The following is a 15,997-nucleotide window of genomic DNA, read 5'->3' as shown; positions in this document are numbered from 1 at the left end:
TGATTAAAGGACATGTTTAACGAGGTTCAATAAATATAAAATATATTGATTTATAAAATTTATTCATGTTCAGCATATCGTAACACAAGGACAGTCGGGCTCCGTCACAATATAAATGCATTGAATGGTACTGAGCGATACATAAGAAACTTAGTTTCTAGACATGTATAAGCATTTTATAAGCAAATCAATACAAGCTTTAAAATTGAGCATTGCTAAAGTCATATAAAGTCAACGAACTGTTCATGATTTTGTAATCAATTTACCAAATATATATTGATTTTGACATTATTTTAACCAAACACGGATTTCGTTGTTTAAAAATCTTTAAAACATTATATAATACATATCTGATCATAAACATCGGTTCTCTTGAGACTTGTACTGTATGTACTACACTTAAAAATTAATTTCTTTAAGAAATAAACTTAATTTCAAATCAATTGAAAATTGCTTTTATGTAATACATATTATGTAAGGACAGATCTTATGTAAATTTTTTAAAGACTTTTTTTTATTAATGGTACAAAAATCGTCAAATGATTCGGCCGAATAACTTCATATCAAAAGTTAAAATTAAGTACTACATTCTTATTAAAATTAAGTACTTTATAGAGGTCCTCTCAAATATATGAGAGGTTATTTATTGAGAGAATGTTTTTTTATTGTGGAATGAAGAGGTATTGTTGTTTTTTTTAAAAGCATTAGCTTTTTTGTTAGATCAAGTCTTCAGTTATAGTCTACTGTAAAAATTTGTTAAGGATATTAAGATCTAAAGATTTTTATCACAGGTGGAGATCTGACTTATATTTTAAACCCTGGACAACAGCTCTCATTACACATCTTAAATGTTAAAACTCTTGAACGGTCATAATGGACCGATTAGGTTAACTTTTTGTTGTTTACCAATATATAATATATAAATCGTGTAAAGAGACAATTTAAGCGTCAATGTTGCCATTAACTTCATTGTTTTTTTTCTGTATGGAAACAAAAGCAGTCAAACCGAGCTCTTTATAATGCGGATATACTATGGTTCGGTCACATCAGAAGCTCCTTTGGGAATAGATTCATTGAGGCATAATCTTGCAGCACCTGGAACAACGAAATATAAAATATTGCAAGGAATTCCAATAATGTTAAATTCTTGTTTTTTTATAGATTAAACAAAAGGTCGGTGCTATAATTCCAGGAAAAATAATTGAGATAAATTATTTGCACACACAGATGTATACCAGATTGTCACACACAAAGCCATACACATACATGTATATACGAGTACATAAATGATATCTACAATGTACACGCAGCTTTATTTCATTACCACAAAATTGATTGAACATAAAATTAAATCTAATCTTATGACACATGCATTAATTTAATTAAGTTATATAATTTTCTCGTCTTGTATCATCTAATTGTTTTGTATATATGTTTTTTCCTTTGACTTTGACTGCTAGAGAATGCTTTTAATATTCAGTCTCTTTTTCTTAATTATGGTTAACAAAGAATAAATAAATAGGCAAGGCTTTAACTGTCAATAGCAGTCTCTTAAGGAGAAACTAAGTTAGTAGAACATTTCGTGTTTCAATGTAATAATTAAATCTCATGCGACGTATCATCTAGATATATTAATGAATATTGAAAACTCTCTGTACGGAGTGTGACAACGCTTACTAAGGGTGAGGATAGTTACCTCAAGTAGGGCGGAGGCTGTGGGCGCGGGCACGTCCATTGTCATGATTTCCTTCAGTTTGCTTCCGTCCAGACACAGCTGTTTGTTCAGTAATAGCTCAGCTCCAGCGCTCGGTTCCAGGGGACTGTGCTCCAACGAATACTTCCGGCAGATATCCGCCCACGCGGTAAGGTGTTTGTCGTTCGCCTCTTCAGCTACTGAGGCTATGTCGTTCTGAAATTTGTTTCGTTCATATTAGGACCAAACTTAAAATAGTTAATACTCTTAGATATAGTTAAGATATTAGCTTATATAAGTAATCGAGATTATAATTGTAACATATGAAGTGTTGTTAGTTTATAATAGGATTTTTATATGGCAACACTGCAAAATATCTGAATTTACTATTGAGTTTATAGTAGAATTTGTACTGTATCTTCCTTTGGATAGTCTTTTTTTTGCTCTTTGCTTATATACTCATGTATTATATAACTGGCAATTAGAGATTATAGAGAAGGTAGTGGTAGGTGTTAAGTTGAAAGACCTAATAGCTAACATTTAAAATTCTTACACCCGATGTTACATATCTGTATATACTACAAAGAACATTATATGCATGTATAATATATGACGGTCAGACAAAGTCTTTCACACAAACCCTATATACAATACAAGTAATACCTTAGCCAATGTGGATATCGCAGTTCCGTAGTAATCGTGGTTTATATTGAATATCTCCGAGACGATCTCTGCGAGATTGCCTTGAGTGCTGTTGGCGTCATCCACCAGGTTGTATGTCTGTCTGATCGCGTCGTTTCTCCTGGCGAGGGTCCACACGGCCCGACAGACGTCTAACACGTGGACCGTGTTCATCTTGAGGTCCGCTGTCCATAGCAGCTTCATGGTCTCTCCCAAGTGTTTGTATATACCACCATATAGAAGACGAGGCGCTGGAAGCATTATATATTTATATTATGATATGGAGTCAGTTTGTTCATGTTATAATTTATTCATGAGTTCAAAGACATTTAAATATTAATAGATACGGACAAGACATATAATCCTATTTTATTAAACAGGCCATATCTTAATAGGCAATATAAATATCAGACAAACTTTAATATTATTCAGGTCATATTAAATAAAATATCTTAACCAGTTGATGTACACGATTCTACGAAGCTATAAAATATTTTTATCACACGATTATAAATATGTCAAATATATGAGAAATAATCTTTATATATATATATTTAATATTGTTATTGTCTTTATATAATGGTTGTGGACTCACTGAGACTCCTCCTATCTCCTACTCCGTATACTATGGCTGGTCTTATGATGGTGTAGTCTAGATCCATGTTCTTCAACTCCTCTTCAACTCGGGCCTTCATCCTACCCTCCACAGTCCACGGTTCCACGGGACAGTCCTCTTTCTGCGGCTGAAATCACAATCAGTTCATTGATATATGGTTCAATTTACTCTTAGATTTCAAGTAAATATATGTAGAAATAAATATTCAATACAATAAATAATAATGAACCTCCTTTTTAATGGATCTTTTTGGACATTTCATTTTGTAGCCCTAGTGCTCTCTCTCACAAAACCTATTGATCGCTCGTTTGTGGTTATTTCCCTTTGCGCTCTGGCTACCGAAAGACTAACCGCTTCACGTATGATTTCCAGAACCCTATCGTGACGACGCGAGTATTGTATTTTTTTAAAACCACGTTTACCACGTTAAGGTACTTGGAATACAGCACGTATCGAGATTTTCATTCCATATATTCTTGAATTGAATTTAAGAATTCATTTAAAATTAATGTCAAAAAAATACAGTAATAAAATAGGTTGGTGTTTTATGATACCAGCAATACAATACCTTGTCGCTGCTGTACATGCATCCGCTGGATATTTCAATGAGTCGTAGTTTCATGAGAGCACATTGCTTAGCCACTGTGACGCTGAGGTTGTGGATGCCCTCGGCGTAGACCGCTTCCGTCTGACCAAAGCGAGTCTCGCCCGCGCAGTTCACCACCAAGGACCAGGGTTGCTCCGACGGTTCGAGGGCACTGGCGCATGATACTGCAGGTTTAGAAGCGAATATTTTTAGTCTTGGCTGTAATTCTTGTTACAATTGCGAAAGTGTCACGATTTATGAATTATTTGTTGGGCTGTCACGTGAAAACTGTTTAACTTTACAGTAATTAATAAGATATGAGCTATGATTTATCTTGGAATTCCGTATAATTCAAGGGGTATCAAGGCATAACAGTTTCATTGAGAATGAAGTAACACTTGAGAGAACTGAGTTAAGTGTTATTGTTGAGTGTCGTAACTCGTAAGAGACTATACCTACCATTGAAATAATCATTATAATAACTTTATTTTCGTCTAAATCCACGAATTACACGACGAAAATAAAACTTATTTTTCTTAAAACATAATAATTAAATCATGTCTTATGTAACAGGATTGAATGTTACAAAATATTACATAGTGCTTTATGTATCTCCTTATATATAAATTAAGTAACAGGGGTCGGTTTTTAGGCATGTAAGAGCATGTGCCATATTACTAATGGCGGCCCCGCTTGAGAGATTAAAGCGAACGTAATTTACCGTAATAAACGCATTAGGGGGGATGGTTGCGAAACGACTGAGAACCAATTTACGTACAAATTTTCCTTAAGGATATTTACAATTAATGTATGTTATTACGATGTAACTTCCTATCTTTTATTTATTGTTTATTTTCAGTATACAAAGAGGACTAGATTAGACTTAATGCTAATGCTAGAAGAGGATAGGACGTTTTGGACGAGACAGTGTAAATAATATACAGAAAAGACTATGAACAAGTTGGAAACAAAATACTTAACAATGAATATATTCTACAAGAATAATACATAAAGTTATAAAACGAGAAACAGGTGAAGTAATAGTTATAGGAATATCGAACTCGGCTTCATCAGATATCATTTATTTAGAACGTTCAGAAATCACGTAAGGAGCTTTTTTAAATCGACCGCAGCAACTCATTCTAAAATGAACAGCTGTTTATTAAAACGAGTTTAAAGCATCAAGTTATTCTGATGTATCAATAATATTCTGAGGGTGTAAAAAATCTGCGTGAAATCCGTTTCTGAGCTACAACGCGAAGACAGATATACCCACACAGACAAACAGACATCGACGTCAACTCATAACACCCCTTGTTGTGCACGGGATTGAAACTGCTCGTATATTCTTTTCATTCTTCATTGACCACTAAACATACCTACTGTTTCAGCTTACGTCAAAGGCAAGACTAAAATTATTCAGGAAATAATATTAATAAATAAATCATTAATATAAAAATATAAATACTATTTAAGTAAATATATCAATATTTGAAAGGCGGTACATTGGCTGATTGTCACTAATATTGCATGTAATAATATTTATACTATCGTAAAGGAAGCGTTCGGGCGTTCTGTTAAACGAGTGCTGAATGCAAATCACCGTTGTCTTTATACCACATAAATAAATATGTTTTCCGTCGAATTACTTAGGAAATGGTTCGATTTCTTAATAAAACGGCACATTTATTTTTATTATATCGATATCCTTGGGTTTTCGTAATTAATATCAATATAGATTGGTTATTGATTAAATCTATATTGATATAAATTTTAATAATTCCAAACTGTATCACAAAAACTGACACACACACACACACACACATATACACATATACATACATATATATATATATGTATGTATATATATATATAATTATAAAACTTAGCAGTGAATATAAGTATTTTTATTTAAACAAACCAATTTGCTACATGGAAATGAGTCATGATTGATAAGTTATCAAGGACATGACAATGATATACACATTTTGGGAATCCTCAAATAAACTAACTGTCAAAATATTACAGATATTTTAAGACAGGCGTAATTTTATTGACAGCAGTTCCTGTGAGGCGAGTGTTGGCTTTATTCAGATATATGATATAGATAAATTGTCATTTATATTAATATTTTCAGACTAATTTTGCCTTGATAATAATTAATAAGACATATTAATATACATGTCACATTTACTCTTTCTTAAGAACACAATGTTCCTGAGATTTTAAAGACATGAGTGTAAAGAACATTTAATATTGCACTAAGATGCTATTAGTTGTCACATAAATAAAAAAATTTGTTCACCGACCGATATGAAACAGAATTTTAAGTAATTCCGACTGCTCAAAATGTCAATGATTAAGATAAGGTTTCATTAATTTTGTGAGTCCCACTTAATTGTAACTATGGCTTCTCGAGTAGGTAATTGATGTACTTTTGCTGGTGAAATATTTGTACCTAATAGCTATCACTGTTAACAGCTAAGTGCTAATACTCTCTATCATATTGTTTAAAACAATTTTATATAACTTTATTTGATAGTGTTTATGTATAAAATAATTTTATAGAGAGATAACAATCTTAGCATGAGAATTGGTATGATCAAATCTTTAAATTTTAGCAAATGTAAAGACTCACCTGGATTTATGAGGTTTGCGCTTTTGTATTCAACGCGGGGGTCCTCGAAGGCTTTCGAGTGTGTAGGATTCAGGAAGGCCAATTGTGGAGGAGTTTTATCCACTACACGCAAGTGACTAACTAAGTCATTGCTAATTAAATAATCCACCAGATTCCGACCGATGAAGCCGCACCCTGAATAAAACCGCAGGATCAGACAATAAAAAAAACTTAGGTCACCGGATGACTAACACACCGACCGTTATAGATTTCAAAAGAGGAAAACTAAGATAGATATAAAATAATAATAATGCATAGCACTTATTCTTATAAAATAAGTAGTGTTATATAATATTATACCTCCTAAAACTATAACTCGAGATTTTGAATTATCACCGGTGGAATCCGACATTCTCGTTAGCGGTTCCAGTAAAGTGAATAACTGTCACTGACAAATGACATTACTCGTTGACATACTTGACATTTGGGAGTGATGACATTTAAATAACTTGTGATCAATGTTGCTATAATACATAAAATAATGGCACGGTAAACGAATGCAATTTTTTTAAAATAAATGTTTAATATAAAACAACAATCAAGAATTATAAAGAGTTGACTGAAAGGTTTTTTATGAATACCTTTTAATAGTAAGCTTTGGTGGGGGCCACACAAAGACGTTTTGGGCTCTGTTGAGTACACTATTAAAGGAATGAAGCAATTGTTTCACATTGCAGTTGGCATTACATTATTGTAATTATTATTATGCTACAGAAGATATTAATTTATATTATAGTCTAATGTAAAGTTATCTATTGATTATTGTAACCCGAGAGGTTCCTCTTTATACAGAAACCCAAAAAGTGTCACCAAAACACAAATATAAATACGTATTTTGTTCCAATATTGTTCCATTATATTCTATTCAATAATAATTTTTTTAAAACACTATAACAGCATAAAATTTTACAAACATACTTTTAAAATGGTTTTAGAGATTTATGTGAATAAGTGAAGAAAGAATGCTCTTGTTTAGTAGCTTACTTTGTCAAGCTACTCTTTATAAAGTGATAAGTTTTTTCAGCATGTCAATGATTCGAGCGGTATAAGTAGGACGTTAGGATAGGATTACTTTGTTACAGGTTGGATTGGGCCACAAGTTACTTTACATTTTCGGAGCGAAATGTTCAACGAATCGACCTAACATAATTACAGTTCCAATGAGAAATGAGATTCTCATATTGGATTTTTAATTTGAATGTTATTTACTGTAAAAACAACTTAGTGTAGTGCTGGGAGGGCTTTTATATTTTGAACTGATTAATTAGTGAAAAAGAACACTGTGCTAATTTAATTAAAATAAAAAGTTCGACAAAAGGGAAATAAAGAAGTTAATCTCAAGTGGTTCTCGTGATGCTGGCGAGGCATGGGCAGGTTTTTGGTGGTGAGAGCACTGTTTAAATGCTGCAGCTCGGCCTCTAGATGGTCAGCATCACAACGGTATTGGGCTCACTGAAACAAAACTTTATCAACGGTATCTAATTGGATAGGGTGATGGTGTGAGTTACCATTGAGATACTCATCCGTATGTCGGGGTATCCTATAAACAGTATGTTCCAAAGTATTCATACTTGTTATAAGGAATCCTGACAATAAATGAAACTAGTATCATTCGGATATACTACGCGGATTTTATTATTTAAAACCGTGATCACGGTTGCTGCAAAGTAACCGAAACCTCGGGATTATGTAGTTTTTTAAATAATAAAATCCGCGTAGTATATCCAAATAATACTAGTTTCATTTAAATGAATAAAACTCGCGAAAATCTTAGATCTCGATCCTGACAATACTTTGGGTCAAGAAAGTGAGCCAATTCTGTAGATCTATTGAGAGTACTATTCCTTTACAACAAGTGGGTGTATATAAACTTGATTGTGACTGCGGCTTGTCATGCATTGGACAGGCAAAGAGGAGCATCGGTATAAGGGTAAAGGAACATTTCTCAGACATTAAAAATAGGCGCGCGTCAAAGTCAGCAGTGTTGTGAACACACAATGGACAAACCAAGCCACTACATTTGGTTCTATAAACCACAGATTCTCGCTCGTGAGGACAGGTACATACCGAGATTAATCCGCGAGGCTATTGAAATTAAGAACTTCCTAATTTCAATAGAGAAGATGGTTTCAATCTATCAATCAATCTTCAAATTATAAGTTTGAAATCGCCAACCCGTCTTGAGCAAGCGTGGCGATTAATGCTCAAACCTTCTCCATGCGAGAAGAGGCTTATGCTCAGCAGTGGGCTTCCGATAGGCTGATGATGATGATGATGATGATGGTGGTAGATGACAAAATAACAAGACCAACTGACAGATATTTTCATCTCGTCTGCGGACGGTTGCTGCAAAGTACAGAAACTTCGGAAGGATTTAGTTTTTAAAAATAATAAAATGACTTGTAGTAATTCGAAAATATTAGTTTTATTTAAGAAATATATCTTGAGATAGATATATTTTTTTTTACGAAAAAATAAGAGAAGTTTTACAGTTAATTTGTTTGTTTATTTTACAATACTAAAAATATAAATTATTAGTTATTTAATTCTATAAACATTATGAGAGATAAAATAATTTACGGATCATGATAAACTTAAAAAATAGACTAGATGTTATTTAGATATGATCGATTGTAAATTATTTTTAATTTTACTTATTATTATGTACTATGTATTTACAATAATAAATCTAGGTTCTTAGATTCACAACTTTGTTCCATCTTCTTCAGCCATAGTTGTAAAACTGACATCGTCCTTCATTGATTTATCTTTGGGTAGGAAGAAAGAAACAATCAGACCAGCTGAAAAGAAAAGAAATAATTAAATAGATCCTTTTTTTCGCATTAAATAAAAATAATTGTCAACTTACTAGAGATGAGGCCGATGTAACCAGCTACTGTTGAAGTGCAGTGGTCTGCGAGCAATCTTCCGATGAGCTGAACACTGATAAAGCCGAACCCTCGGGCCACAACCACAGACAGGCACGTAGCCATACCCCTGTTCAACATCAATCATTAGTAATGTCGTTCCGGCTTTAATAAGTATCACAATAAAATGCTGCTTATAATTCATGCTCACCTCAAATAAGTTGGATTAAGTTCTACGAGATAAGTATTTGCGTTGCCCAAAATAAGCGCCACGTAGAGGAAGAAGTAAAACAGTGCGATGCTCATTAATGGTATCCTTACGAAGAGTAGAATTATTCCGCAAACTATAGCGACGACGAAGACCAGCATTGTCAAACGTCTTTTGCCGAGGGGTCCGACCAAAAATGTCAAGAATATGTTCAGAGTTCCAGAAATGCCGGAGTAACACATGACGGCATACAAAGTCATTGGCTTCACTATATCATCGCAATCGGTTATGGTCTGTAAAACAGAGACAGCATTAATTTTTTGCAATAAATAGGAACAGGAATTTGGATTTTATTTTATGGAATAGGAACTTACGTTGTTGCTGGAGGAGGCTGACGTGCTGGCGACTTCACAAAATGTTTTCCCCCAGCTCTCCTCACCATCGAAAAATGCATTCGTTATTGTCGGTACCCACATAGTGTAACCGGTTGACCTGATAAAAGAAAAATCTTACATTATTTTTTGTAGATCATGTTAGACGATACTTTTATTTCCACTTCCAGTGATAAGTTATAGTTAAAATATATAAATAAATACCCGAGTCATATAAAAAACTTAGTATGATTATGAATAGTAAAGATAAGATTAAAGTTATCACAAAAAGGAGTTTATACATAAAATTTAGTTCAAAGCTATCCTATAGGTGTAAAAATGTTTGCAAGTAAACTGAAAACACTTACGTCATATAAGCACAGAGTAAAATGTAATAAATGATGAGTGAGTTCTTAAGAAGCGGAGGTTTGAAGAGAGGTGCGGTCTGATTCCACATTTTTCGTAAAAACGATTCATTACCCTTAATGTCGGGCATTGTTATTTCATCTAGAATTATAATTTTTACCTAAAACGCCAAAAAAATCAATTTTTATTAAACTTAATAGTTTCGATTCGTATTTTGCTTAAAACGACACTATTATTTAAGAAGAAATAGCTTTAATGTAATAAGTTTTTATAGACATTACTTATTTAAACAATTCAATAAGTGCTCACCGGATAAGTATCTTTTGGCAATCCCTTATTTATCGTATAAATCCTTGTTAGGACCTCGAGAGCGGCGACATCTTTGTTTTTACTTAGGAGGAACTTGGGGCTTTCGAGAGTGAATAATAATCCGATCACACCAATAATACCAGGAAGACTGATAGCTTGCAGCAACAATCGCCATGGTCTGTATGTGAGTAATAGCCAAGAAACGTCCACAGAAAACGACAGTTTAATAACTGGTAAGGCAATGACTGTAAAGGAAATGAATGAAGAGATAATTATTTTAACAATCACTTAAATCTTTATGGTTTAAAGAGTTTTGATTATTCTTACTGCAAATAATAAATTGGCAGTACATGGTAGCGCTGGCCATCAGGAACATAGACCGACCACGATATTTACTGGGCATACTTTCACCTAACAGCACAAAAGCGGCGGCGTTTGCTGAAGATGTACTGCCAAAGCAGAATTTGTTAATCAGGCTACATATTATTATATTAAATAAGAAAATAAATAAATACATACAATGCAGCAGAGAAAAACTTTAAAATAGCCAGTGCTATGTAAGTCGGGGCCATGCTAGCGGCGATATTCAAAATCATTCCGATGGGCATTGCGATTAATAATGTTTTCCGTCGACCCAGAATGTCTGCTGTGAGACCCCACGCGTACGAAGACAACATCACGCCTAAAAATAATCAAATTTAATTAAACGAAATTCATAAAGAAGGCGAACATAAAAATAATTGCCAATGAATTAAAAAAAGCACTGGCACGTTAGAAATTATTCTGTAATTAAATCTGGTAAAGTTCACACCGATCCTTGAAAGTGGAATTTTTATGATTTCGCCAACCGTCGGCTTTATGATACTTATATCATAGATGAAAAGAGTAGAGCAGGTCTACAAATTTATACCTATACATTCTCTTTGACTTATTATTTATAATAAGTAAAGCTCTCAGAAAATTACTGACGAGTAATATAAATAAATATATTCTAGACATATATTTATATGCACTTAATAGGACTTATAGTATTTAGCTGAAGAGAAATTCAATTTCACCGAGGCGAAGTAGTAGTCTGATGGTATAAATCAATATCTTAGATACATATCGATAGATATAAATAATATAAAAGGTAGTTCTAAATAAACTTAGTCAATGCTAGTGTTATAAGGATTTTGCCCACGTCTAAAATAAAAATACTGATTAATCAGATTAAGCCTAAATACGAAGTTACTTCAATTATGTCCGTGACTTGAACGAACAAAAAGCATGGTGAGTATCCGGTGACCCTGTGTTATTATTTCCCTACCCGTTATCACCGTTTATGACTATTTTCTGAAGAAAAAATCGATACTGACGTCATAACTTTTCCGTATTCAAAGCTTATGAATATTTATTGCACAGTGTGGTGTGGGGTATAGCTGAAAGATGATACATTCAATAACATTTTGGACAAATATTTCCATTTTCATTGACACAGGACACGACAGGGTATAAATAAAACACGAACAACAGAGAACAGAACTGTTTTTCGTCGAAAAGTAACCATCATTGTAAAAAAATCAAAAAAATATATTGAAGCAATTAAACTATACAGGCGTATGACAGAAGCTTGTTACAATATTCTGTTTGTCCGATACATGACAATTCCAAGTTACCAACAATGACTTAAATCGAATGTTCCAGACTGGGCTTACTAAGATGTTAAACGATAAAATTCTGACCGAAATTTCAGTTAAGTAAACTAACTATGACACTGATATCTACTTGTTGTCAAAACTGCAATATAAATATTCTAGGTGGTACACACATTAATGTGTGTGGAGAAATTGAAGTGGCAATAACTGCTGGATGTCCAAGTGAGACAATGATGAAAACTGATCATCTCAGATAAAGGATTATAAATAGTTCTATTTCAATAAAAAAATATTTATATAGTTATAACAAACAACAACAGCAAGGACTTATTGGCATACAACGAAATATGGTTTAGATTTTAATATCTAAAACGATGAGATGATAATTAATTAATTTTTATATAAATGTTCTGTTTCAAACCAGTCCGATGGAAATTATTGGTTCATTTTACAGTATTGATCTCTTCAGAATTCTCATGTTACTTCCCATTTCATACAATTTGAAGTCTTTTAAAAATAACACTTCGGCTAGCTTTGTTTTCTCGTATATATTTGTAATTATAACACACAGTCATACATTTAATCTCTTGCTACCGTGAACCATGTTACTGGAAACTTATTAAAACATTGGCTACTCGTGAAAATTTAAGAAATTATTGTGTTTTATTTTCTTGTTATTCCATGGTCTGTCTTTATCCCGAAAATATATTCGTGTGTCCTCTAGGACTGATGATGAAAAAGATATATATACTTTTGTTCAGTTTAGGATACTCCTTCTTAGGTTGTTGGTGCTTTTTATATTTTATTCAAAATTCCAAATTTAAATATTTATTTATAACTATTAATCTTCTTTCACACTAAACCAGTGTAAAGGGTCCGAGTGATTGTTTTTAAAGCTATTTTTTACTAATAAACCATTAACGATTTCTATTTATAGATGTATCTAAGAAGTGATGCCAACAATTTATATATTAGATACTCTTGAGGTCTCAAAATGGTGACAGTGCCATAACGGTTTTCCAGGGCGTTGATCCATTATTTGTCTAAAGTAGGCGTAACTTTTGGAGGCTTTACTATAAGTATGAATAGTCAAATTAAACCTACATAGTTTCGAGTTTTTAAATCATACTATCAATGTAGTTATTCCGTGCGAAGATTTATGTTAGAAAACTTGAAAACCGTCTGTTAGGGTTACTCATGTTAGGGGCGCTGTAGTATTCTCACGCGCGTTACGTATATCGTCATCTGTCTATCCGAGCCCACTGCTGAGCAAAAGCCTCTTCTCACATGGGGGAGGTTGAGCATAAATCAGCACGCTCGCTCAAAGCTGATTGGCGATTTCAAACTTATATTTTGAAATTATAAGTCAAGTTTTCCTCGCTATGGTGAAAACATTAAACATTAACCGTCCGTCAGTGGTGTCTAAATACTCTATACAAAATACATATGACTCGGAAGAATCACCTTGGTACTTAGGTATTTTTCACGTACGTATATATTTAGATTATATTACTATTACTTTCAAAGCATACATTTATTTATAATTTGTTTCTGTGTGTATGAAAATATCTTACCAATCAATGGCATAGCGGAGAGTAGGCCTTGCTCGGATGTAGAGAGTCCCATGTCGCAGGCAACTATCGGTAACGCAACAGAGAAGCCAAATATATCGATGTACATAGCTAATATGAGCAGGCAGCAGATCATCAGGAGACACACGTTGTATTTGCCGATACCTGTTATACAATAATAAAAATAGATCCTATTCAATATTCATTATTTCTGCTATATATAAAAACAGTTAGAGCTTTTAATTTAAGAAGTTTTAGCAGAGAGTTCTATTAACAAGCTTTAGATATGTGGCCTTAACATTCCGCTATGCATGAAGCATATTTGCAGACTTTTTAATTAAAGTTGTTTTAATAATGTTTGTGTATCTGTACACTTAATATAATCGAGTACATACCACTCAAATTCACCGCGTCCTCGTAAGAACATTTGCTAGGAACATCTTCATTTGCTCCTGGCATTTTAATTATACTATGATAAAATAAACAGTCGAAATTAAATATAAATAAAAGTCATAAAAATAAACACATGTATAAACTTTTTAGTGAAAAATTAATATTTTCTGAGCCGTTGTTTGCGGACTTGGTGTTTGCGGATTTATCGCTCGGACTGAATGAAGTTTTGTAGAACAATTTATATTATATTTTGTAATATAATATCTATGACAAGACATAGTGATGGGTTTTATCAAGTCGTGTATGCGGCACAGAGTACTGTCACGGCAGAACTTCGTAATATTTATATAATCGACTGAACAACAATCATGAGTAGCTCTGTCAAAACTTACTCTATGCCTCGGTCACATCTTGTCCAGGTAAACAAGACATTGTTTCATAGACAATTACACATTCTGCAGTTCATGAATACATATGAAAAGACGTGAAACCGCGATGTAAAATATGTATATCGTATTAGTTAATATAGAATATAATTGATGTGCCAATGTTTAACGTTCTGGCAAAATGAGAGCAAGCCGTATATTAAAATAGTATTTTAAGAAGACATCGCATCATTATTTAGTTTATTTGTGACAAGATGTTTATTCAAAATGATGTATATAGTATTAATGTACAAATCATTTATCTCTTGGGTTTTTAAGTTTTTTCTGTGTCGTATTTTATGAAGTGATATAACTCAAAATGTAATACTAACTATCTCGTGACTGTAATTCATCAACAAAACTTTGTTTTTTAATTTGTGAAACAGTGTGTTTAGCACAAGTTTGTAACCTACGTTAATACTACGATGTGAGACGGTTTTTTTTTTATGAAGAACTGAACACGCTCTGTCTGTAGTGTGCGGCTGCTGACTTGTTATAAGCATACTCGTTTGTTAATTATAATTGTTTTATTGTTGAACAAATGTATTTGTAGCCATATATTCTTATATTAGTTTAACTCGCAAAGAGTTATAAGTTATTAATTTTTTTTATTTGTGTCCACTTAATACAAATAAGTTTTATGTTTCGCAAAATTTTTATTAAATACATTTTCCTAATTTAGCTGTCAGAAACGGTAATTTTAAAAAACACACTTATACATATTGTTTAGAATCGTCAGACCTTAAAAAAAATTGTGCATTGTTTTAAATTTATGATAAAATTTTTTAGGAAGAGTGGATATGCCGCCGAAATAGGGTCAAGACATGCCGTGATCTAACATTGTCAATTTTAACCACTAACAGAAGGTCATGTATAATTGTACGTATATAGCATGTGAAGTATTGTAAAAGCGGTTTTATATATTAATTGCGTTATTGGATAATAATGAACCTCATTTCTGTTTATTACTATTTATTTAATTATTATATTTCCTCAGAAGTCTGAATGTATACTCGAAAGATCTTATCCAAATCATGTTTGAGTGAAACAAAATTTAGTTGGCTTTTTTTTAATGTGAAAGGTGGCAAACGAGCAGACGGCCTACTTGATGGGCAGCAGTGACCGTCGCCCATGGATATCCGCAACATAGATGTTGCGGATGCATTGCCATCCTTGATTGATGAGGAAAAGGGAGGGCTGGGAATAAGGAAATAGCAGGAAAGGGTGGGAACAGGTAAAGGGCAAATGGCTCACTCACTCATCTGACGAAACACAGCCACTAAAGGCTATGATCTTCTATGAGAGGGTGGTACTTCCCCGGTCGAGCCAGCCCATGTTCGAGCTGTAGTAACTCGTCTACAGCTTTTCTCTACCACCTTTAAAATGTGTGTTTACATAAACTTCTGAACTTTAGTATTTCAGTAAGTATGCTGCTAAGTACATCGGAATTTGTTGAATAATATTTAAACAGTATGCTTACTATGCGTTGTCACCCTACATACGGAGAGTGTCCCGTATTTGTTCAACAACCTACGTTAAGACTGATTTAAATTTGTATGAAAAACTTTAAGCCCTAAATATTGTGACCGTGCAATGT

At 33.1% G+C, this 15,997-nt stretch overlaps 2 protein-coding genes across 2 annotated transcripts; both read right to left on the bottom strand.

The window, feature by feature from the left end:
• Positions 1-45: 45 nt before the first annotated feature.
• LOC116769051 (uncharacterized) lies at positions 46-6,687 on the bottom strand. Its single transcript, XM_032660028.2, has 7 exons — positions 6,554-6,687; positions 6,215-6,388; positions 3,559-3,761; positions 2,970-3,117; positions 2,357-2,625; positions 1,697-1,909; positions 46-1,095 (listed from the first exon to the last, which is right to left on the bottom strand). Exons 1-7 carry the CDS (start codon positions 6,603-6,605, stop codon positions 1,042-1,044), a joined length of 1,113 nt encoding a protein of 370 aa, XP_032515919.1. The 5' UTR covers positions 6,606-6,687; the 3' UTR covers positions 46-1,041.
• A 2,091-nt stretch (positions 6,688-8,778) lies between these two features.
• LOC116769340 (putative transporter svop-1) lies at positions 8,779-14,397 on the bottom strand. Its single transcript, XM_061529453.1, has 11 exons — positions 14,368-14,397; positions 13,978-14,051; positions 13,586-13,747; positions 10,894-11,056; positions 10,702-10,823; positions 10,375-10,619; positions 10,068-10,225; positions 9,703-9,820; positions 9,332-9,621; positions 9,123-9,250; positions 8,779-9,054 (listed from the first exon to the last, which is right to left on the bottom strand). Exons 2-11 carry the CDS (start codon positions 14,039-14,041, stop codon positions 8,957-8,959), a joined length of 1,548 nt encoding a protein of 515 aa, XP_061385437.1. The 5' UTR covers positions 14,042-14,051; positions 14,368-14,397; the 3' UTR covers positions 8,779-8,956.
• Positions 14,398-15,997: the final 1,600 nt, after the last annotated feature.

This window comes from Danaus plexippus, chromosome 5, assembly GCF_018135715.1.
Source record: "Danaus plexippus chromosome 5, MEX_DaPlex, whole genome shotgun sequence".
Classification (NCBI taxonomy): Eukaryota; Metazoa; Arthropoda; class Insecta; order Lepidoptera; family Nymphalidae; genus Danaus; species Danaus plexippus.
This window is presented reverse-complemented; position numbering and strand designations above follow the sequence as displayed.

What these genes read in the sequence shown, in the direction of transcription:
- LOC116769051 (XM_032660028.2), bottom strand. Translation starts at nt 6,605, where the DNA reads ATGTCGGATTCCACCGGTGATAATTCAAAATCTCGAGTTATAGTTTTA. An exon ending in CGATATCCACATTGGCTAAG is followed by an intron (nt 1,910 to 2,356) that starts GTATTACTTGTA and finishes AACAAATTTCAG; the next exon opens with AACGACATAGCCTCAGTAGC. An exon ending in CAGCCTCCGCCCTACTTGAG is followed by an intron (nt 1,096 to 1,696) that starts GTAACTATCCTC and finishes TCGTTGTTCCAG; the next exon opens with GTGCTGCAAGATTATGCCTC.
- LOC116769340 (XM_061529453.1), bottom strand. Translation starts at nt 14,041, where the DNA reads ATGCCAGGAGCAAATGAAGATGTTCCTAGCAAATGTTCTTACGAGGAC. An exon ending in GGACGCGGTGAATTTGAGTG is followed by an intron (nt 13,748 to 13,977) that starts GTATGTACTCGA and finishes ATTGTATAACAG; the next exon opens with GTATCGGCAAATACAACGTG. An exon ending in CTTAATCCAACTTATTTGAG is followed by an intron (nt 9,251 to 9,331) that starts GTGAGCATGAAT and finishes GATGTTGAACAG; the next exon opens with GGGTATGGCTACGTGCCTGT.